Source organism: Acanthochromis polyacanthus, chromosome 24, assembly GCF_021347895.1.
Source record: "Acanthochromis polyacanthus isolate Apoly-LR-REF ecotype Palm Island chromosome 24, KAUST_Apoly_ChrSc, whole genome shotgun sequence".
Lineage (NCBI taxonomy): Eukaryota > Metazoa > Chordata > Actinopteri > Pomacentridae > Acanthochromis > Acanthochromis polyacanthus.
The window spans coordinates 5,812,513-5,834,408 of NC_067136.1; the positions used below are offsets into that span (position 1 = coordinate 5,812,513).

General features: G+C 46.0%; 2 protein-coding genes across 2 annotated transcripts; one reads left to right on the forward strand and one right to left on the reverse strand.

Moving 5' to 3' along the window:
- Positions 1-1,242: 1,242 nt before the first annotated feature.
- Positions 1,243-15,039, reverse strand: LOC110972379 (high mobility group protein B2-like). The gene is made up of 5 exons (XM_051944719.1): positions 14,884-15,039; positions 10,164-10,321; positions 5,955-6,106; positions 2,464-2,638; positions 1,243-2,343 (listed from the first exon to the last, which is right to left on the reverse strand). The coding sequence occupies exons 2-5, from the start codon at positions 10,311-10,313 to the stop codon at positions 2,224-2,226; spliced, it is 597 nt and encodes a 198-aa protein (XP_051800679.1). The 5' UTR covers positions 10,314-10,321; positions 14,884-15,039; the 3' UTR covers positions 1,243-2,223.
- A 3,920-nt stretch (positions 15,040-18,959) lies between these two features.
- Positions 18,960-21,605, forward strand: LOC110972621 (CST complex subunit CTC1-like). The gene is made up of 5 exons (XM_051944720.1): positions 18,960-19,137; positions 19,401-19,500; positions 20,014-20,104; positions 20,184-20,406; positions 20,529-21,605. Exons 1-5 carry the CDS (start codon positions 19,087-19,089, stop codon positions 20,634-20,636), a joined length of 573 nt encoding a protein of 190 aa, XP_051800680.1. The 5' UTR covers positions 18,960-19,086; the 3' UTR covers positions 20,637-21,605.
- The last annotated feature ends 291 nt before the right edge of the window (positions 21,606-21,896 follow it).

Consider the following 21,896-nt stretch of genomic DNA (forward strand, 5'->3'; position numbering starts at 1 on the left):
ACCCCAAGAATACCAAACCTACCACCAAGCATGGAGGTGGCAGTATCATGCTCTGTGGAACTGGAGCTTTACACAAAGTAAATGGAAAAATGAAGGAGGATCACCTCCATGTTCTTCAGGAGAACCTAAAACCATCAGCAGAAGGTTGATCTTGGACACAGTTGGATGTTTCAACCAGACAATGAGTCCAAACACACATCGGACATGGTAAAGAAATGGTTCCATCAGGCTGGAATGAAGGTTCTAGAATGAAGGTTCTGGGCTACGTTCAGACTGCAGGCTGAAGTGACCCAAATCCGATTTTTTTTGCCCCATGCGACCTGTATCTGATCTTTTCATGACAGTGTGAACAACACAGATCCAATTTTTTCAAATGCGACCCAGGCCACTTGGACATGTGGTCCTAATTCTGATAGGTATCAGATCTTTTGCCATGCAGCTTCAGTCTGAACGGCCAGGTCACATTTATCCGACCTATACGTCATTGGTACACGACAAATGTCACTATTCTGCGTTCAAAGCTAAACACGTCTTCGGTCTGCTGAAGACGTGTGTCTTGCCGTGAGAGTGTTAAAAAGATGCGCTCACATATGTATGTAAAGGTCGCCCTTATCATTCTAAAATTCTGAATGAAGTCTGCATCTGTGAAGCCTCTCACATCACTATCCCACCACTCCTGGCTGTGACTCTGCACCCACACAGTTCTCTGGACAGACGTTGCTGCCACTGCCGCACAAAACCAGTATGTGTCTGTAGAGCCAGAGGCTGCACGAATACGATTCGTGCAGCCTCTGGCTCTGCAGACATACCCTTCTCCACAAAACACCAGGGCCAAAATCCTGGCTCTCTTCCTTCGTGACCTTCTCCTTAAAATGACTAAGTTATAAATACGCTGGCTCTGGCTGGACAACAGCTTTAAAATGGCCAGACATGCTCTACTGTTAGCATCCATGTTTACTTCAGTAAACACTGAACACGCTCTCTGCATGTCGTTGTTGTTGTGTCCTCTTCTGCACATGCGGGACACTTTTGGGTCGTGTGAGGTTCACACAGGAGATCACATACAAGTCGCATTTAATTGGAAATGTGAACGAACTCGTAAAAAAAATCGGATTTCACAAAAAAATCTGAATTGAGCATTAAGCCCTGCAGTGTGAACGTAGCCTTAGACTGGTCTCCCCAAAGTCCTGACTTAGACCCATCAAGAACCTGAAGAACCAAAGAACCAAACGGAGTCGTGTGTTTGTGTTTTCCCTCAGTTGATCATTTTATTATAAAAGTTGAAGTTTCTACTCTGACAGTGAACAAGGAACAGAAAACCTCCGATAAGAAAATAAAAAACAACAACATGACGATGATGGAGAGCAGGGGGAGGGGCAGGGGTTTCCATGGCAACACACAGGGGGAGGGGGTGCAGGGGTAACCATGGTAACAGTGAGGGGGTTTATTCTACTATCCTCTGGTGTGGGACAGTTTAACATCTGATGACCTCAACACACACACACACATGCGCACACACACATTCACACACACGCTGCAGCAATGAGTGTGTTTCAGAGCAACCTGTCAATCACAAGATTCAGACACAGCATCAGGATTCATCAGCTGAGCCACAGACTCAGGGTGGGTCATGTGACCCGGTTACAGGTGGGTCATGTGACCCGGGTACAGGTGGGTCATGTGACCCGGTTACAGGTGGGTCATGTGACCCGGTTACAGGTGGGTCATGTGACCCAGTTACAGGTGTGCTGAGTGTTAAACTGGTCTTCATTAAGCTGCACTGCATGCTTCAGGTCACCAAACATGCAACATAAACACTAACTGGAGAAGTAACTGTAACTGCAGAAGTAACTGTAACTAAGTACAGTGGTGACTGGAGGAAAGCTACTGTTAGCTTTGGTTAGCTTTCTATGCTAAAGCTTCATGAACTACACTGAAACCACCAGATTAATGAGGGTCAGACTGAGTACAGGTGAGTTCTGATGTTCCCTCATCCTTACCTGACTCCTACCTGATGGACTACTATGGAACATCTGATTCCATGGGTTAATAATGATCACCTGCTGTTACTATGGAGACAGGAGCAGCTGCTCCTGATTGGATGGCTGCTCTGACTCACCTGAGCCTCTGTAACCAGGATGTCACACCTGTGGTGAAGCCCCGCCCCCTGGCCTGCTGTCCAATCAGCTGCTCTGAAACACACACACCTGCCTCTCAGTCTCTCTACTCGTCGTCCTCCTCGTCCTCGTCTTCATCCTCATCGTCCTCCTCCTCCTCTCCACCCTGAGCTGAAGAACCGGGGTTCCTGGCATACGTTGCACCGCCGCGGTACGCCACCATGTCCTGGACACAACAGGTGAGACAGCAGCTGACAGGTAAGAACACACAGGTAAGGACAGCAGAGAGGCTGCAGCGGCTGTTTCTACTGGTCCTACCACTGGTCTTCCTGGTCCTGGTCCTCACCTGGTCGTATTTCTCTCGTAGCTTCTGGGCCTTTTCCTCGTACGGCTGCTTCTCAGACTGGGACAGTTTGCTCCACATCTCTCCCAGCTTCTTAGCACAGTCTCCTATAGACAGACCTGGACACTGCTGCTTCACGCTGGGACGGTACTCACTGCAGAACACGAAGAACGCAGACCTGGGGGAGGGATGGGGGGACGGGGTGAGACAGGGGGGATGGGGGGAGACAGGGGAGAGACAGGGGGGATGGGGGGAGACAGGGAGAGACAGAGGGATGGGGAGGACAGGGGGAGGGACAGGGGAGAGACAGGGGGGCGGGGGGATAGGGGAATACATCCGTCTAAATGAATAAATCTATTGACCATCATTACAAGGATCCTCCACTGTAGCTGGACCTTTATTTTGAAGTTTCCCATCATGCTCTAGCAGCTTCCTGTGGTGTTAACATTAGCCTGCTAACAGCTTCCTCTGGTGTTAACATTAGCCCGCTAGCAGCTTCCTGTGGTGTTAACATTAGCCTGCTAACAGCTTCCTCTGGTGTTAACATTAGCCCGCTAACAGCTTCCTCTGGTGTTAACATTAGCCCGCTAACAGCTTCCTGTGGTGTTAACATTAGCCTGCTAACAGCTTCCTGTGGTGTTAACATTAGCCTGCTAACAGCTTCCTGTGGTGTTAACATTAGCCTGCTAACAGCGTCGTCTGGTGTTAACATTAGCCTGCTAACAGCTTCCTCTGGTGTTAACATTAGATTGCTAACAGCTTCCTCTGGTGTTAACATTAGCCTGCTAGCAGCTTCCTGAGGTGTTAACATTAGCCTGCTAGCAGCTTCCTGAGGTGTTAACATTAGCCAGCTAGCAGCTTCCTGTGGTGTTAACATTAGCCAGCTAACAGCTTCCTCTGGTGTTAACATTAGATTGCTAACAGCTTCCTCTGGTGTTAACATTAGCCTGCTAACAGCTTCCTCTGGTGTTAACATTAGATTGCTAACAGCTTCCTGTGGTGTTAACATTAGCCTGCTAACAGCTTCCTCTGGTGTTAACATTAGCCAGCAAACAGCTTCCTGTGGTGTTAACATTAGCCTGCTAACAGCTTCCTGTGGTGTTAACATTAGCCTGCTAACAGCTTCCTCTGGTGTTAACAATAGCCTGCTAACAGCTTCCTGTGGTGTTAACATTAGCCTGCTAACAGCTTCCTCTGGTGTTAACATTAGCCTGCTAACAGCTTCCTGTCGTGTTAACATTAGCCTGCTAACAGCTTCCTGTGGTGTTAACAATAGCCTGCTAACAGCTTCCTGTGGTGTTAACATTAGCCTGCTAACAGCTTCCTGTGGTGTTAACATTAGCTAGCAAACAGCTTACTGTGGTGTTAACATTAGCCTGCTAACAGCTTCCTGTGGTGTTAACATTAGCCGGCAAACAGCTTACTGTGGTGTTAACATTAGCCGGCAAACAGCTTCCTGTGGTGTTAACATTAGCCTGCTAACAGCTTCCTGTGGCGTTAACATTAGATTGCTAACAGCTTCCTGTGGAGTTAACATTAGATTGCTAACAGCTTCCTGTGGTGTTAACATTAGCCTGCTAACAGCTTCCTGTGGTGTTAACATTAGCCTGCTAACAGCTTCCTGTGGTGTTAACATTAGATTGCTAACAGCTTCCTGTGGTGTTAACATTAGCCAGCAAACAGCTTCCTGTGGTGTTAACATTAGCCTGCTAACAGCTTCCTGTGGTGTTAACATTAGCCTGCTAACAGTTCCTGTGGTGTTAACATTAGCCTGCTAACAGCTTCCTGTGGTGTTAACATTAGCCTGCTAACAGCTTCCTCTGGTGTTAACATTAGATTGCTAACAGCTTCCTGTGGTGTTAACAATAGCCTGCTAACAGCTTCCTGTGGTGTTAACAATAGCCTGCTAACAGCTTCCTGTGGTGTTAACATTAGCCGGCAAACAGCTTACTGTGGTGTTAACATTAGCCGGCTAACAGCTTCCTGTGGTGTTAACATTAGCCTGCTAACAGCTTCCTGTGGTGTTAACATTAGCTTGCTAACAGCTTCCTGTCGTGTTAACATTAGCCCGCTAACAGCTTCCTGTCGTGTTAACAATAGCCCGCTAACAGCTTCCTGTCGTGTTAACAATAGCCCGCTAACAGCTTCCTGTGGTGTTAACATTAGATTGCTAACAGCTTCCTGTGGTGTTAACATTAGCCTGCTAACAGCTTCCTGTGGTGTTAACATTAGATTGCTAACAGCTTCCTCTGGTGTTAACATTAGCCTGCTAGCAGCTTCCTGTGGTGTTAACATTAGCCTGCTAACAGCTTCCTGTGGTGTTAACATTAGCCTGCTAACAGCTTACTGTGGTGTTAACAATAGCCCGCTAACAGTTTCTTGTGGTGTTAACATTAGCCTGCTAACAGCTTCCTGTGGTGTTAACAATAGCCCGCTAACAGTTTCCTGTGGTGTTAACATTAGTTTGCTAACAGCTTCCTGTCGTGTTAACATTAGCCTGCTAACAGCTTACTGTGGTGTTAACAATAGCCCGCTAACAGTTTCCTGTGGTGTTAACATTAGTTTGCTAACAGCTTCCTGTCGTGTTAACATTAGCCTGCTAACAGCTTACTGTGGTGTTAACAATAGCCCGCTAACAGTTTCCTGTGGTGTTAACATTAGCTTGCTAACAGCTTCCTGTGGTGTTAACAATAGCCCGCTAACAGTTTCCTGTGGTGTTAACATTAGCTTGCTAACAGCTTCCTGTCGTGTTAACATTAGCCCACTAGCAGTTAGAGAATGATAGACCATAATGTTCTAACAATGTTACCACCAAACACTTTCAGAACATTCTGTGAACTAAAAGAAAACAGAAGAACAAATCAGTTGTTTGTGTTTGTAGAGTGGTTGGTTTGTTCTCCAACAGATAGAACGGTTTCATCCAGCTGATTATTGGTGATATCAGTACAGTGATTGTCTCTAAATCATGGCTAGAACATTCTGATGGAACCTGGTTCTCTTCTCCAGTTAGAACCTGTGGATCCAGGTCAGGAACGTTTGAAGACTCAACAACAGTTTAAACTTCTGTTTCACTCATAGATCAGGTCAATATTTAATCTCTAACATCTGAAATATTTCTACACATTTAATCTCTAAAATATTTCTACACATTTAATCTCTAAAATATTTCTACATATTTAATCTCTAAAATATTTCTACACATTTAATCTCTAAAATATAAAATATTTCTACACATTTAATCTCTAAAATATTTCTACATATTTAATCTCTACTATATTAAATATTTCTCACATTTTAAGGCCTGTTGTTGGTGAATCTGGGAACAAACTAAAATGATAAAAATCCATCTCTGAAAACAGATGAAGACGCATTAAAAGAAGAATCTGTCCATCATTCCTTATTTTCCACATCCAGTGATCCAGTAGAGCCTGAACAGACCTGAACAGAACCAACTGAAAGACTCTGGACCAGAACCTGGAGCTGAGGGGACTTACGGAGGTCTCTTGGGGGCGTTGGGGTCTTTCCTCTTGCGGCCCCTCTTTCCAAAGCCTTTAGGGGGGACGTAGTCTCTCATCTCCCGGTTGTAGCGGACCTTGTCAGCCTTCGCCATGTCCTCGAAGCACTTCTTATCGCTGGGAGACAGAGCCTGGAACACCCATCAATAATCAATAATCAATCAGTAGGAACATCAGAGGACAGAGCCTGGAACACCCATCAATAATCAATAATCAATCAGTAGGAACATCAGAGGATAGAGCCTGGAACACCCATCAATAATCAATAATCAATCAGTAGGAACATCAGAGGATAGCGCCTGGAACACCCATCAATAATCAATAATCAATCAGTAGGAACATCAGAGGATAGAGCCTGGAACACCCATCAATAATCAATAATCAATCAGTAGGAACATCAGAGGATAGAGCCTGGAACACCCATCAATAATCAATAATCAATCAGTAGGAACATCAGAGGATAGAGCCTGGAACACCCATCAATAATCAATAATCAATCAGTAGGAACATCAGAGGATAGAGCCTGGAACTTCTTCTTTTCCTTTCAGCTTTTCCCTTCAGGGGTCGCCACAGTGAATCAATTGCCTCCATCTAACCCTGTCTGCTGCATCCTCTTCTCTCACACCAACTACCTTCATGTCCTCTTTAACCACATCCATAAACCTCCTCTTTGGTCTTCCTCTAGGCCTCCTGCCTGGCAGTGGGAAACTCAGCATCCTTCTACCAATATATTCACTCTCTCTCCTCTGGACATGTCTGAACCATCTCAGTCTGGCCTCTCTGACTTTATCTCCAAAGCCTCTAACATGTGCTGTCCCTCTGATGTCCTCATTCCTGATCCTATCCATCCTGGTCACTCCCAAAGAGAACCTCAGCATCTTCACTTCTGCTACCTCCAGCTCTGCCTCCTGTCTTTTCCTCAGGGACACTGTCTCCAGACCAAACAACATGGCTGGTCTCACCACAGTTTTGTAAACCTTTCCTTTCATTTTAGCTGAAACTCTTCTATCACACATCACACCTGACACTTTTCTCCAGCCGTTCCAGCCTGCCTGTACACGCTTCTTCACCTCTTTTCCACACTCTCCATTGCTCTGGACTGTTGACCCTAAGTACTTAAAATCCTCCACCTTCTTGATCTCTTCTCCCTGTAACCTCACTCTTCCACTTGGGTCCCTCTCATTCACACACAGATACTCCGTCTTACTGCGGCTAACCTTCATTCCTCTCCTTTCCAGGGCAAACCTCCACGCCTCGAGCTTCTCCTCCACCTGTTCCCTGCTCTCACTACAGATCACAATGTCATCTGCAAACATCATAGTCCATGGAGACTCCTGTCTAACCTCGTCTGTCATCCTGTCCATCACCATAGCAAACAAGAAGGGGCTCAGAGCTGATCCCTGATGTACTCCCACCTCCACCTTGAACTCCTCTGTTACTCCTACAGCACACCTCACCACTGTCTTACAGTCCTCATACAAGTCCTGCACCACTCTAACATACTTCTCTGCCACTCCAGACTTCCTCATACAAAACCACAGTTCCTCTCTGGGCACCCTGTCAGAAGCTTTCTCCAGATCTACAAAGACACAATGCAGCTCCTTCTGACCTTCTCTGTACTTCTCTATCAACATCCTCAAAGCAAATATTGCATCTGTTGTACTCTTTCTTGGCATGAAACCATACTGCTGCTCACAGATGTTCACCTCTGCCCTTAGTCTAGCTTCAACTACTCTTTCCCATAGCTTCATCGTGTGGCTCATCAGCTTTATTCCTCTGTAGTTGCCACAACTCTGCACATCTCCCTTGTTCTTAAAGATGGGCACCAGCACACTTCTCCTCCATTCCTCGGGCATCTTCTCACTATCTAAGATCCTGTTGAACAACCCAGTCAGAAACTCTACTGCTACCTCTCCGAGACACTTCCATACCTCCACAAGTATATCATCAGGACCAAGTGCCTTTCCACTCTTCATCCTCTTCAATGCCCTCCTCACTTCATCCTTACTAATCTTTGCTACTTCCTGGTCCACAACAGTCACCTCTTCTACTCTTCGTTCTCTCTCATTTTCCTCATTCATCAACTCTTCAAAGTACTCTTTCCATCTTCCCATCACACTATTGGCACCTGTCAACACACTTCCATCCTTACCCTTTATCACCCTAACCTGCTGCATGTCCTTCCCATCTCTGTCTCTCTGCCTTGCCAACCTGTACAGGTCAGTCTCTCCCTCCTTACTGTCCAACCTAGCATACAAGTCATCGTAAGCCCCTTGTTTGGCCTTTGCCACCTCTACTTTCACCTTACGCTGCATCTCCCTGTACTCCTGTCTACTCTCTTCAGTCCTCTCAGTGTCCCACTTCTTCTTAGCTAACCTCTTTCTCTGGATCCACTCCTGCACCTCCTCATTCCACCACCAAGTCTCCTTATCTCCTTTCCTTCCAGATGACACACCAAGTACTCTCCGACCTGTCTCCCTGATCACATTTGCTGTAGTTGTCCAGTCATCTGGAAGCACCTCCTGACCATCCAAAGCCTGTCTCAACTCTTTCCTGAAAGTCATACAACACTCTTCCTTTTTCAGCTTCCACCATTTGGTCCTCTGCTCTGCCTTTGCCCTCTTCATCTTCTTCACCACCAGGGTCATCCTACACACCACCATCAATGCTGTCTGGCTACACTCTCACCTACCACTACTTTGCAGTCACTGATCTCCTTCAGATTACACCGTCTACACAAGATGTAGTCTACCTGTGTGCTCCTACCTCCACTCTTATAGGTCACCCTATGTTCCTGCCTCTTCTGGAAGAAAGTATTCACTACAGCCATTTCCATCCTTTTTGCAAAGTCAACCACCATCTGTCCTTCTGCGTTCCTCTCCTGGATACCAAACCTGCCCATGACCTCCTCATCATCTCTGTTTCCTGCACCAACATGTCCATTGAAGTCTGCACCAATGACAACTCTCTCACTTCTAGGGATGCTCTGCATCACTTCATCAAGGTCCAACTAGAATTTCTCCTTCTCCTCCAGCTCACATCCTACCTGTGGAGCATACCCACTAACAACATTGAACATCACACCTTCGATTTCTAGCTTCAGGCTCATCACTCGATCTGACACTCTTTTTACCTCCAGGACATTCCTAACAAACTCCTCCTTCAAGATAACTCCTACTCCATTTCTCTTCCTATCTACACCATGATAGAACAACTTGAACCCTGCTCCTAAACTTCTAGCTTTACTACCTTTCCACCTGGTCTCCTGGACACACAGTATGTCCACCTTCCTCCTCTGCATCATGTCAACCAGCTCTCTACCTTTTCCTGTCATAGTTCCAACATTCAAAGTCCCTACTCTCAGTCCTACACTCTTGGTGTTCCTCTTCTCTCTCTTCCTATGAACACACCTTCCTCCCCTCCTTCTTCGACCAACAGTTGTCCATTTTCCACCGGCACCCTGTAGGTCGTTGTTAACCCGGGCCTCGACCGATCCGGTATGGAAGTCATACACTTGATTCGCATGTTTGATTTGGCCAAAGTTTTAGGTAGGATGCCCTTCCTGCCACAACCCTCTATATTTATCCGGGCTTGGGAGCGGCACAATGAGACACTGGTTTGTGTCCCCCTGTGGCTACATTTCGTCTGTCTCTCTCTGTCCACTTGTCTCTCTTTCTCTGTTCACCCATCTCTCTCTCTCTCTCTGTCCACCCGTCTCTCTCTCTCTCCCTCTCTCTGTCCACCCGTCTCTCTCTCTCTGTCTGTCCACCCGTCTCTCTCTCTCTGTCCACCCGTCTCTCTCTCTCCACCCGTCTCTCTCTCTGTCTGTCCACCCGTCTCTCTCTCTCTCTGTCCACCTGTCTCTCTCTCTCTCTCTGTCCACCTGTCTCTCTCTCTCTCTCTGTCCACCCGTCTCTCTCTCTCTCTGTCCACCCGTCTAACTCTGTCTGTCCACCCGTCTAACTCTGTCTGTCCACCCGTCTCTCTCTCTCTCTGTCCACTCGTCTCTCTGTCCACCCGTCTCTCTCTCTCTCTCTCTCTCCACCCGTGTCTCTCTCTCTCTCTCTCTGTCCACCCGTGTCTCTCTCTCTCTCTGTTCACCCGTCTCTCTCTCTCTCTCTCTGTCCACCTGTCTCTCTCTCTGTCTGTCCACCCGTCTCTCTCTCTCTCTCTGTCCACCTGTCTCACCTTCCATCTCTCGGAGCACTTCTTAGAGAACTCGGCAAAGTTGACCGACTGCTCGGGGTTTTTCTTCCGGTGTTCCTCTCGACACGTCTGGACGAAGAAGGCGTACGCTGACGTCTTCCCCTTCGGCTTGTTCACGTCTTTACGCATCATAGTGGCACCTGGAGGACAATAAACCAATAATCAATAATCAGAGGACATCTTTACGCATCATAGTGACACATACCGGGCTTTGCAAAAGTTCTGTTACACGGTTTCATGATCTTTAGAGACGTTTACATGTCGGAGTGAAAAATTCCATTGAATAAACTGAAAGTTCTACCTTATAGGCAGGTGTCACCCGTTAAAGTCCGGCGGCCCGCGGGCGGGCCGTTTTTTTATCGGTATACGCTTTTTTTAAAATAGAAGGACACTGCAAACACGATTATACAAACACTATACACACATAGAAAGCTGAGATTCTCATGAATCCGCCGGTATAAACCACTTTCAGATGTGATTACCACAGCGGGTAATATAAACACATTTATCCAACAAACAACAAGTCATGTAAACGTGCACAGCTCACCTGTCGACGCAGTTTGGACGCTCGTTTCTGGTCATAAAAGAAGATAATCCACAAAAACCGGCCAGAACCCAAGCTTAGCCATCCAGAGGAAACAATCCAGTATAATACTTTGGCCAAAACATGTCTCGAAATAGGTAAAAAATCCAGAAAACGATCGGCTCCGTGCGCGTGCACGCGGCGCGTGGTGGCGCTGTGCGTTTCATATTCACTGCATCTTTCTATTATAACTTCATCATTCACGGTCCTATTCCCTTTGTTTGCGATTCAAAATGGATACTGGAGGCTTCTTTTCCGCTTCAAACCGGACTTCAACCAATCAGGTGATTCGTTTCCGCCTACTTCGGCGATTTAGCCAACCATGGCCGAGTCTGACAGATATCGATTACATCACTTGATTGACTTGTTTCTCAGCAAATCACGCCGGAGGAAACGTTAGATTGACAGGCCTGGTAGCCAATGAGCTTGCTGAATGGCTTGAATATAAATCCCGCCTCTGCCAGCGGCTTTATATGATATTTCATTCGTGAGCTCCGGGCTCCACCTGCTGTTTCTCTGTATTCCTCTCAATCTGTGTGTGTGATCGACACTGAAGCCTATCTGAAGTGATTTTTTGAATTCTTTATGAGTTTTTGGAGTGAAAATAATGTGAAAATTAAGTGAAAATGAATTTATACCATTCTGTAGAGAGTGTGCACAGTGTATAAAGAGTGTATCCAACATTGACAGGGGCGGAGCATATCAGTACAAAAACATGTGTGAAACACTCATTTCTTGTAGTATTGCTCTGAAATTTTGACCTGAACTATGTAAGACCCCAGGCTTTTGCAATATTGTGTTTTCAAGCTCTCACAGTGCTGCCACACTGATTTTCAGGTGTTTTATTAGGGAAAAAATGTAGGCGAGAAAACAATTCATCCTAATTCAGTGTGTGCCAACATGAAATACTCTGTGCCAGTAGCACCTAGAGTAATTCTGACTGCACTGGGTGAAAATTCAGGTTGTCAGCTTTCAAATGAGACCCCAACCATGCATGTACTCCAAACAGTTCAAGAACAGCATTCAATTTACTTTCTGTAAATCTCAGTAGAAATTTCGGGCGGAAATTGCCCAAACCTTAAAGGGTTAATACAAATTTGTTCTCCGGTGAAGTTGTATCAAGATGGAAGTCAAAAGAGTTGAGATATCTGCTCTCCTTTGTGCTGAACATCAGACGGATGACCGTCCACAGAGTCCCGGAGAGGCTAAAGAATGGTGAAGATCTTTCAGGTCTTCACCATTCTTGAAAGATCACTGAAAGATCTTCACCATTCTTGAGCCTCTCCGTGACTCTGTGGACGGTCATCTGGCTGATGTTCAGCTGCTTGGCTCTGTCAGACTTGTTGTGGCCAGCATGAAGGAGAGCAGATATCTCAACTCTTTTGACTTCCATCTTGATACAACTTCACTGGAGAAAAAAATTGTATTAAGGACACCTGCCTATAAGGTAGAACTTTCAGTTTGTTTAATGGAATTTTTCACTCCGACATGTAAACGTCTCTAAAGATCATGAAACCGTGTAACAGAACTTTTGCAAAGCCCGGTAGAGGACAATAAACCAATAATCAATGATCAGAGGACGTCTTTATGCATCATCGTGGCACCTGGAGGACAATAAATCAATAATCATTGATCAGAGGACGTCTTTATGCATCATACTTCAGTTAAAGCTAATCATCATTTAAAGATCGACTGATACAATTATTATTTGTCAGTCCTAATATAAATGAATCAATATCCTAACTAAAAAAAGAAGCGCAGCAGATCTAAACAAGAATCTGGAAACGATGTCAAACAGTTTTTATTCTGTACAGTAAACGGATATAAACCTGTGAGGATGATGGAGACGTCAGTACAGACAAATACTGCTGTTACACACCTTTACACCAAAATAAAAGCATTTCTCTCTGCCTTTACACCTGGAAACACACCAAAATAAAAGCATTTCTCTCTGTCTTTACACCTGGAAACACACCAAAATAAAAGCATTTCTCTCTGCCTTTACACCTGGAAAGCCATCAAAATAAAAGCATTTCTCTCTGCTTTTACACCTGGAAACACACCAAAATAAAAGCATTTCTCTCTGCCTTTACACCTGGAAAGCCATCAAAATAAAAGCATTTCTCTCTGCTTTTACACCTGAAAACCCACCAAAATAAAAGCATTTCTCTCTGCCTTTACACTTGGAAAGCCATTAAAATAAAAGCATTTCTCTCTGCTTTTACACCTGAAAACCCACCAAAATAAAAGCATTTCTCTCTGCCTTTACACTTGGAAAGCCATTAAAATAAAAGCATTTCTCTCTGCTTTTACACCTGAAAACCCACCAAAATAAAAGCATTTCTCTGTTTTTACACCTGAAAATCCATCAAAATAAAAGCATTTCTGTCTGCCTTTACACTTAAAACCCACCAAAATAAAAGCATTTCTGTCTGCCTTTACACCTACAAACCCACCAAAATAAAGCATTTCTCTCTGTCTTTACACCTGGAAACCCACCAAGATAAAAGCATTTCTCATGCAGGCATTACCTTTATTTATTTAAACTATTTTTTAGAGGTAATAGATGTTTTATCTCGTTAAATGAGGGCATTTTACAGCCAACATATTTTTATTTAGTGAGCTAATATATTTAACAGCTAACTGATTATTACTTAGTTACATTATAAGTTAAAGTATTTAAGAAGTAACAGATTATTATTTATTTATATGAGAGTATTGAACAGGTAATATATTTTTTAGTTAAATGAGGTTATTTTACAAGTAACATGCCTGCATATTTAGTTAATTCAGGGTATGTTACAGTTAAAATATTTATATATTTAGTTAAATGAAGATATTATAGAGATAATCTTTTGTTATTATTTAGCTAAATTAAGGTATTTGACAGGGAACACACCTTTATATTTATATATATATGAGGGTATTTTATGAGTAATCTTTATTATTGTTTAAATGAGGGTGTTAAACAGCTGACATCTATAAATGTATTTATTTAAATGAGGTTATTTTACAGGTAATCTTTAGTATTGTTTAGTTAAATAAGGGTGTCATACAGCTAACATCTAGAAATGTATTTTTTGTAATGACGTTATTTTACAGGTAATCTTTATTTCCAGGTATCTGATCAGCTTTACATTCATGTGGGTGGGCTGACCCTTTAACCTGTGTGTCTCCTTTGTTCATTTTGTGTCTAAACCATCTGAGATGTGTGATTTAACTCGGGCTGTGGCTGAAAAGCCCCATCAGTCGGTGGGCTAGAGGCCCCCGGAGCTCCGAGGCTCGCCGTGAATAACAAAGAGACCAGACTGGGGTCCATTTTCTCCGCCGGGGAGCTCCGAGGCCCGTAGACCCGGGCTGCAGCCTCCTCCCTAGGCTGTGTGCTGGGACGTCCTACGGGAGCCCGGTCCGTGCTGTGGGCCGATGCTAAAGCCGTGAGAGCCGCAGAGGTGGAGGAAAAGCGGCGCGTCTCTGTGCAGATGTGAGTGGTGCAGTTAGCCTAGCTGCTAGCGGCTAGCTCCGACAGAACAATGGGCCACCATTTGCTTCCCGCCCTCTGCGGAGCTAGCCGCCCCATCCCCCTCCGCTAGCAGCAGGCTAACCGGCCACAGACGGGCATTTAACCCGAACACACGGCGCCAGCTACGGCACCGGTGTCCCCGGTCACGAACGGATCTTATTTATAACTGTAGCACCGGTTTTATCCCGAACAGCCGCGTCTGCAATGGAAATATGGATGCAGTACGACAGCTGCGCATTTCCAACGAAGGGCTCCGTCTAAGCCATGGAGAGGTCAGCGTTACATGGACGGGACCAGGCTATGTCCTGGCATTCCTACTCCAAAATGGGCGTTTCGTGTTTACAACGACACGTCTGGAGCAGTCCCCCGAGTACACGCACACAAAGGCTCGAAGCGGCGGACAAACATCACCGCTGTGACATTCCCACCGTAGCAGCGGCCATTTTATTCCCATTTTCCAGCCTCATTCGCGGAGCTTTTATCACCGAAGCCCGCACGGCAGAAAAAAAGACACCCGGCAAATCAGAGCCCGCTCATTCCCGGGTAAACCCCACGAATGTGAACCGAAGCCCGCAGCCGAGGATAACGGCAGTACTCACTCGTCAGGAGGGCCGGCTACAGGTGCAGCACACTGGGACCGGGTCTCGATTCTTGGGGTTCGGGTCTTGTTGTTGTTGTTTGGGGGCTGAAGCTGCGACTGGAGCCGTTGGTTCACTTTCAAACTGGGTCGAGCTCCAGCCTGGCCCCGCCCCTCAGGAACGCCCCCGTTGGTCATTCCTATTCAGGGGGCGGGTCACGGCTGGCCATCATGGGCGGGGCTCTGCTCAACGCTCAGTTCTGATTGGCTGAAAGGACCGCCAGTCAAAACCCGTTCCAGAACCACTAGGGCGGGAATCCGACTCTGACAACAGGGTGGGGCTAGTCTGTATACCCGCACCTGATTAGCCAGAATCTGTGTACGTCCACGAAGCGACCAATGACAGTAGAGAAGGAGGAGGGGCGACCAAGCAGCAGCGGAGGCCTGAAGAGAGAAGTTAAATGGATGTTAGTGTTTCATCAGTTAATCAATTAATGGATCAGTTAGTCATTAATGATCAATAGCTACCTGACTGAGTAAAATGCTTCAGTGAGTTTTTAAGTAAAATGTTACAGCTTTTTCTTTGTCAGAAATAAACTGAACAGATCAGGTTGTTTAGAATATATAATAAGCTGTAAAAATGATTTAATTTCCGCTGATGAACATGAAGTTTTAACATTCAGAGGATGTTCTAAAATAAAGGAGGAACGTTCTCAGACCAACACTTCAGAAATGTTTTCCACATTATGTGTTGAATTTTGGTTGTTTTACATCTTTAAAAAAAACTACTAAAGGGAAGCAGAGGTAAAATGTTCAGAAGTGTTCTTATATAAAAACTTGAAGCAGAGAACCAGAGAACCTGCATGACTCCACGTTCTCACCTGTACAGGTGTAGAACCAGGTTTACTGCAGCCCACAGTCCTCTGATCACCTCCATCAGACACTCACCTGTCCTCACCTGGTCACCTGATGGACAGGTGAGGTCACTCAGGTTATCACTTCCTGTTCCTGTGAGGGACCGAACCAGAACACGACTTTGACAACGTTTGGTTCTTCACCTGGTTCCTGTTCAGAACAGAACCAAACCAGCTGAAATCACATTTATACTGAGGACTGTGCAGAGAAACCAGGAGGAGAACATTGGAGAACACTGGAGGAGAACACAGGAGAACAGTGGAGGAGAACACTGGAGGAGAACACAGAAAAACACTGGAGAACACTAGAGGAGAACACTGGAGGAGAACACAGGTGGAGAACACTGGAGGAGAACAATGGAGGAGAACACAGGTGGAGAACACAGAAAAACACAGGAGAACACTGGAGGAGAACACAGGAGAACAGTGGAGGAGAACACTGGAAAACACTGGAGGAGAACACAGGTGGAGAACACTGGAGGAGAACACAGGTGGAGAACACAGAAAAACACAGGAGAACAGTGGAGGAGAACACTGGAAAACACTGGAGGAGAACACTGGAGGAGAACACAGGTGGAGAACACAGAAAAACACAGGAGAACACTGGAGGAGAACACTGGAGGAGAACACTGGAAGACAAAAGAACACATGAGAACACTGAAGAACACTGGAGAACAGTGGAACCAACACAAGAGAACATTGAAGAACACAGGAGAACAGTGGAACCAACACTGGAGAATACAGAACAACACAGGCAAACACTGGAACCAAGACTAGAACCTTCTTCACTCTGACGTCACAGAAGAATCCGTGTTTGTTCCGTAAAGAACCATTTCAGTAAAATTCTTTAGAAAAACATCAAAGAACGGTTCTTTAAAACCAAATCATTGGTGTGATTTTTCATTCAGTTACGACCGAGAGGTGGAACATGGAACCTAGAACCTTCAGTGGACTTTTGGATCTACTGACTTAAGAACCTCCATCTAAATATGAGAACCCGTTGTATTTCTGGGTTCCTTCATGAAAACGTGTAATATTTTGGGTTCTTCAGGCAGAACGTCATGTTCTAAAATGCCGGTTTGTGAAACTGAAGAACATTTCTCTGTTTTCTGATGTTCTATTGACCAAATGATTCATCCAGACTAGAACGTTACCGGTCACCAAACGAAAGAACTCCAGCAAACATGAGGAACCTTTAAAGAACCAGATAAAACAGGCTGTTCTCTGAGGAACAGGAGGGCAGTGAGGAACGCTGCATGTTTATGGGGTTCCTGCAGGACGTTGACAGAACAGGTTCCTGAATAAATCAAAGGTTCCTGGAAGATGTTCTGTAGAGCTAGCTGTAGTTCTGACATCTGTGGTTCCACTGTGTTCTCTACATTTCATTATTAAAACTGGGTTCTAATGTAGGTTCCAATATTCATATTTAACCTGATATAACATGATGCAGAATACAGCAGCAGTGAGGTGGAACGTTCTGGAACATGTTATAGAACGTTCGTCTATAATGACAAAGGAAGGACGTTCTCAGTGCAACATTAAAAAAAAACGTTCTCCAGACGTTATCGAGGCCTCAGAGGACAGAACGTTCCGTATTAAACGTTCCTGTGATGTCATGCATTAAAGGTGGAACATTCTGGCTGTAAGGTTCTGAGGATGTTCTAGAAACGTTGCTGAAGAAAGTTCTCATAGAATCAATGAAACGTTCCTTCAATGTTACGTGATAACAGAGGAAGAACGTTCTCCATTTAACGTTTAGTTCTAAGAACATTAAGCCACAGCGTTATCACCAAACGTTTTTAGAACATCTTTAGTTATCCAACCTTTAGAAGGAACATTCTGACAACTAAAGCAAAACCAGCTGAGAACATCAGTAGAACTTCTCAGAACTTTCTCAGAACGTCTGTAGAACACATCGACTGTAGCTGGATCAGGTTCTCCAACTCTGGAACTGGTCATCCTGGTTCCTGAAGGTTCTGAAGCAGAACACGTCTGGGATCATCACACCAAGGAGAACGTGAAGTTTAAAACCTGCAGAAGTTCTCCAGAGAACCTCTGGTCCAGTGGAACACCATCAGAGAACCTTCTAACTCCCTCAGATATGTGGATCATTCCAGGACTGGAGAACATCTGGTCTTCTCAATGTTTGAAGCTAATCTTTCTGTTTTCCAGCCTTCTGCTCCACATTGATCAATAATAGGTATTGATTGGCTCATTTTATTCCATGGTTCTGTGTTGTTGCTAACCCTACTCTGATCCATGCTAATGTGATCTTTTTCTCAGCAGTAGAAGCTAGATATTTAGCTAGCTGTTACTGCTGACCACTGATGGAAAACAGTCCAAAGAATGAGTCTGATCCTGATAGTATGAGGTAGAGAGAGACATTCAATCAAAAAGATGGACGATAGAAGAGTGGACATAGGTTTGATCTACCTGTTATTTAGGAACACTGATGGAGGATGGAAACGACAAAAACAAGACAGAAACAAGACAAAAGACACAAAATGACAGAAAATAAGACACAAAATGTCAGAAACAAGACACAACACAACAAAAACATCATCAGCAGGTTCTGCTAACATGTTGTTCCATCCATAATTATTATTATTTAAATTATTATGTTGATTAATCCCCCCCCCCCACACACACACACACACACAATTACAGCAATAGGAATGAAAACTAAAACCAAAAAGTAGATTTAAATTAGATTCTAACTGTTTTATCAGAGGTCCAGTTTGGTCATCAGAGGGACAAGAGAAAAATGACAATAAAGGGGAACTCCAGACTTATTTGGTATTTAAAATATTGTAAACATTCTTTTCTCCTAGTTTTTATAGATTTGGTCTCAGAACAAGAACATTTACACACTACTGATGTTTTAGGGTTTAATACGTGGATTATTATGGGATTTAAAACGTCCTGGAATGATCCTTGACTGAATAAAGACTGTTGGTCAGTCAGGAGGAACCTGTACAGGTAGAACCTGCTCTGACATCACCTCATCCATCAGATTAAACCGATCGGCTACAGTCATCAGGTTAATGACAGAATAAAAATACAGGAAATAAACATTACTGCTCCGTAGTGTTTGAATGAAGTGGAAGAACCGGACCAGGTTCTGGTTCTGGTGATCATCTGGTGGTTCTCCCACCAGCAGGTGGCGCTGCAGCCTGTAGAGAACTGGAAGCAGCAGTAAAACTAGAACCGGAAGTACGGAAGTACGGAAGTTTGAAGCGTTCAGCGGGAGGTCGTGTTTCCACCCGGATCAGAACCAGGATCTGGACCCGGAGCAGCGACCCCCGGACCTCATGGAGCCCCTGCAGCGGCTCCTGGAGCTCCTGAAGCCGCGCAGCGAGGCGGTCAGTGCGGTTCTTCTTCCCAGCAGGAATTCCGTTCAGAAAACGTTTGATTTTAGAAAGTAGAGGCTGAGAGACTGACGGACAGAACCGGTACCAGAACCTCCGTCTGATCCGGGTCTCTGAGGCTCTCTGCTCAGTCCGGCTGCAGAACTTTATGAAACAGACCCCAGCTGATGATGAAATTCTTTTATTAGTGACATCATCTCTCTGTGATCAGTGTGAGTGGGTTCTACTGGTTCTGATCCAGGTGTGTTTGGTTCCAGGAGTCCACCTGGATAAAGACCCTCTTCACCTTCATCACAGAACACCTGAGCCCCGTCACCTGTGGCCCCGCCCCTCCCGCTGCTGACGGCTCAGAGACAGGTGAGTCCTCCAATCAGAGGACAGGAGCCTGTGACGAATGTGTAGAAGGTCCAAGTTTCTGGTTCTGGTTCTACCAGCTGCTGTGTCTCCTGGTTCCTCTGTAGAACATTCAGTTAATTACTATTAATATTGTGGACAGTTTTAGGAACATTGTCTCTGTTCTCTGGTTGTCTCCTTTCTCATTTTGTGTGTTTTTCTTGTTGTTTTGTGTCTCTGTGGTGGTTTTATCTCTTCATCCTGTGATGGTTTTCTATCTCCAGACTTTTCCTCTCTACTCTGCTCTTCAGCTGTCTCCACATGTGTCTCCATGCTGAATGTTTCTCCAGATGTATCTCCAGATGTATCTCCAGATCTGTCTCCAGATGTTTCTCCAGATGTATCTCCAGATGTTTCTCCATGCTGGATGTATCTCCACCTGCTCCTATGTTCTCCATTCCTGCTGCTGTCTTCTGATTGGTTCCTTCTCTCTACCTCCAGCTCACCTGATGACATCACAGATGTGTTGTGTTCCAGGTGAGGTCAGTGTGTTCCAGCTCAGCGTCAGTGTGGTGCACCAGATCCAGGAGAGGATGTGCATCTCTCACTCCTTACCTGTCAGCTACAGGTACGCCCACACACCTGCTGACATCACCACAGATCATGTGACGATGCAGCAGGTCACCTGTCCTCCTGTCTGTCTGCAGGCTGCTGTCTGTCTGTGAGCTGGTCTCCCAGCAGCACCTGGCCTGCGTCAGCAACCTGTCCTGGAGCACCAATCAGCAGCGAGTGTGGGCCAGGGAGGCGGAGCTATCTGTGCCGGGTCAGCGGGCGCTGCCGAGGGTCAACCTGCTGCTGATTGGCTGTCTGAGAGGGGGGCGGGGCGGAGAGTGGAGGCTGACGGATAGCAGCGGCAGCGTCAGGTGTGAGGTCAGTCACCTCTCACCTGTCTGTCTCTAAGACTAGTCACCTGTCTGTCTGTACCTCCAGTCACCTGTCTCACCTGTCTGTCTCTAACTCCAGTCACCTGTCTCACCTGTCTGTCTCTCCAGTGCCTGTCTCCCTCTCCTCTGTGGCTGAATCGTCCCGTCTTCCTCCCTCATTGGAACTACATCCCCCAGAATGCCTCGGGACAGGAGGCTGGAGCTGGGTGGAGTTGATTGGTCCTCCTGTCCTGCCGTGTCCTGGTCCTGAGCAGGGATTGGCTGCCTGTGTGGAGGCGGGGCTTATCAACGTTGTGGGAGTCAGAGAGGCTGCAGGACTGCTGCTCCACAGGTGAGTCACATGACCCGCCGCTCCACAGGTGAGTCACATGACCTGCCGCTCCAAAGGTGAGTCACATGACCCGCCGCTCCACAGGTGAGTCACATGACCCGCCGCTCCACAGGTGAGTCACATGACCCGCCGCTCCACAGGTGAGTCACATGACCCGCCGCTCCACAGGTGAGTCACATGACCTGTGACCAGTGAGGTGACCCGTGTGGTCGTTGTGTGTCTGTCAGGGTCAGGGGTCAGCGGCTGGCGGTGTGGGGGCAGGTGGGCTCAGTCTGCCCTCTGCTGGTGGTGGCAGGATCTACCTTTTTCTGCTTCACTCTGACTGACCAATCACAGTCCGTACCTGTCCTGGTCAAGGTAGGAAATCTCCACACCTCATGTACTGTAGATCAGCTGTAGTTCCTGGATGTTCCACCAGGGGGAACCTCTTCCTGTTTCATACTGAGGAGCTCAATGACCTGACACGTTCCACCTTTAACCTATAGGAGCTTCAGGAGGAACCAGGCTGACTGGACTCACCTGGTTCCTCCTGAAGCTCCTCTGATCTCCAGGACCTGGATGAGTTCATCTGGTGAAGGGACACCATGACAGAGACGAATGTTCTAATTAGTGACCTCCAACCAGGAGTCAGCTGCTATGGAGGATATTGATGATGTTGTTGATGAAGATGATGATATTGATTATGGTGCTGTTAACACTGATGAAGATGATGATGAAGGTGTGTGTCTCTCTGCAGGACAGCAGCAGGTTGTTCTGGTCTCAGTGTGTGTGTGTTGGACAGAGTGTGTGTGTGACGGCTCTGCGTGTGTGTGTCCTGCGAGGCTGGAGAGGAAACACATCCTGTGTGTGACGGAGCATTCTGAACTACACACCGACTACACACACACACAGGAACACACACACACTGACTACACACACACACAGGAACACACACACACCGACTACACACACACACAGGAACACACACACACCGACTACACACACACACTGGAACACACACACACTGACTACACACCAACACACACACAGGAACACACACCTGCTGGAATGGACACGCCCCTGCTGATGATGTCACATGGTGATGATGATGGTGAGGAGGCGGAGCTTGGCGTCCAATCAGGTGTGAGGATGAAGCAGTCCAGAGT

Coding starts and splice junctions, on each gene's coding strand:
- LOC110972379 (XM_051944719.1), bottom strand. CDS start 10,313: ATGATGCGTAAAGACGTGAACAAGCCGAAGGGGAAGACGTCAGCGTAC. Junction 6,107..10,163: donor AGTGCTCCGAGAGATGGAAG/GTGAGACAGGTG, acceptor TGGGTGTTCCAG/GCTCTGTCTCCCAGCGATAA. Junction 2,344..2,463: donor TACGAGAGAAATACGACCAG/GTGAGGACCAGG, acceptor TGTTGTGTCCAG/GACATGGTGGCGTACCGCGG.
- LOC110972621 (XM_051944720.1), top strand. CDS start 19,087: ATGGAGCCCCTGCAGCGGCTCCTGGAGCTCCTGAAGCCGCGCAGCGAG. Junction 19,501..20,013: donor TGCTGACGGCTCAGAGACAG/GTGAGTCCTCCA, acceptor GTTGTGTTCCAG/GTGAGGTCAGTGTGTTCCAG. Junction 20,105..20,183: donor TCCTTACCTGTCAGCTACAG/GTACGCCCACAC, acceptor GTCTGTCTGCAG/GCTGCTGTCTGTCTGTGAGC.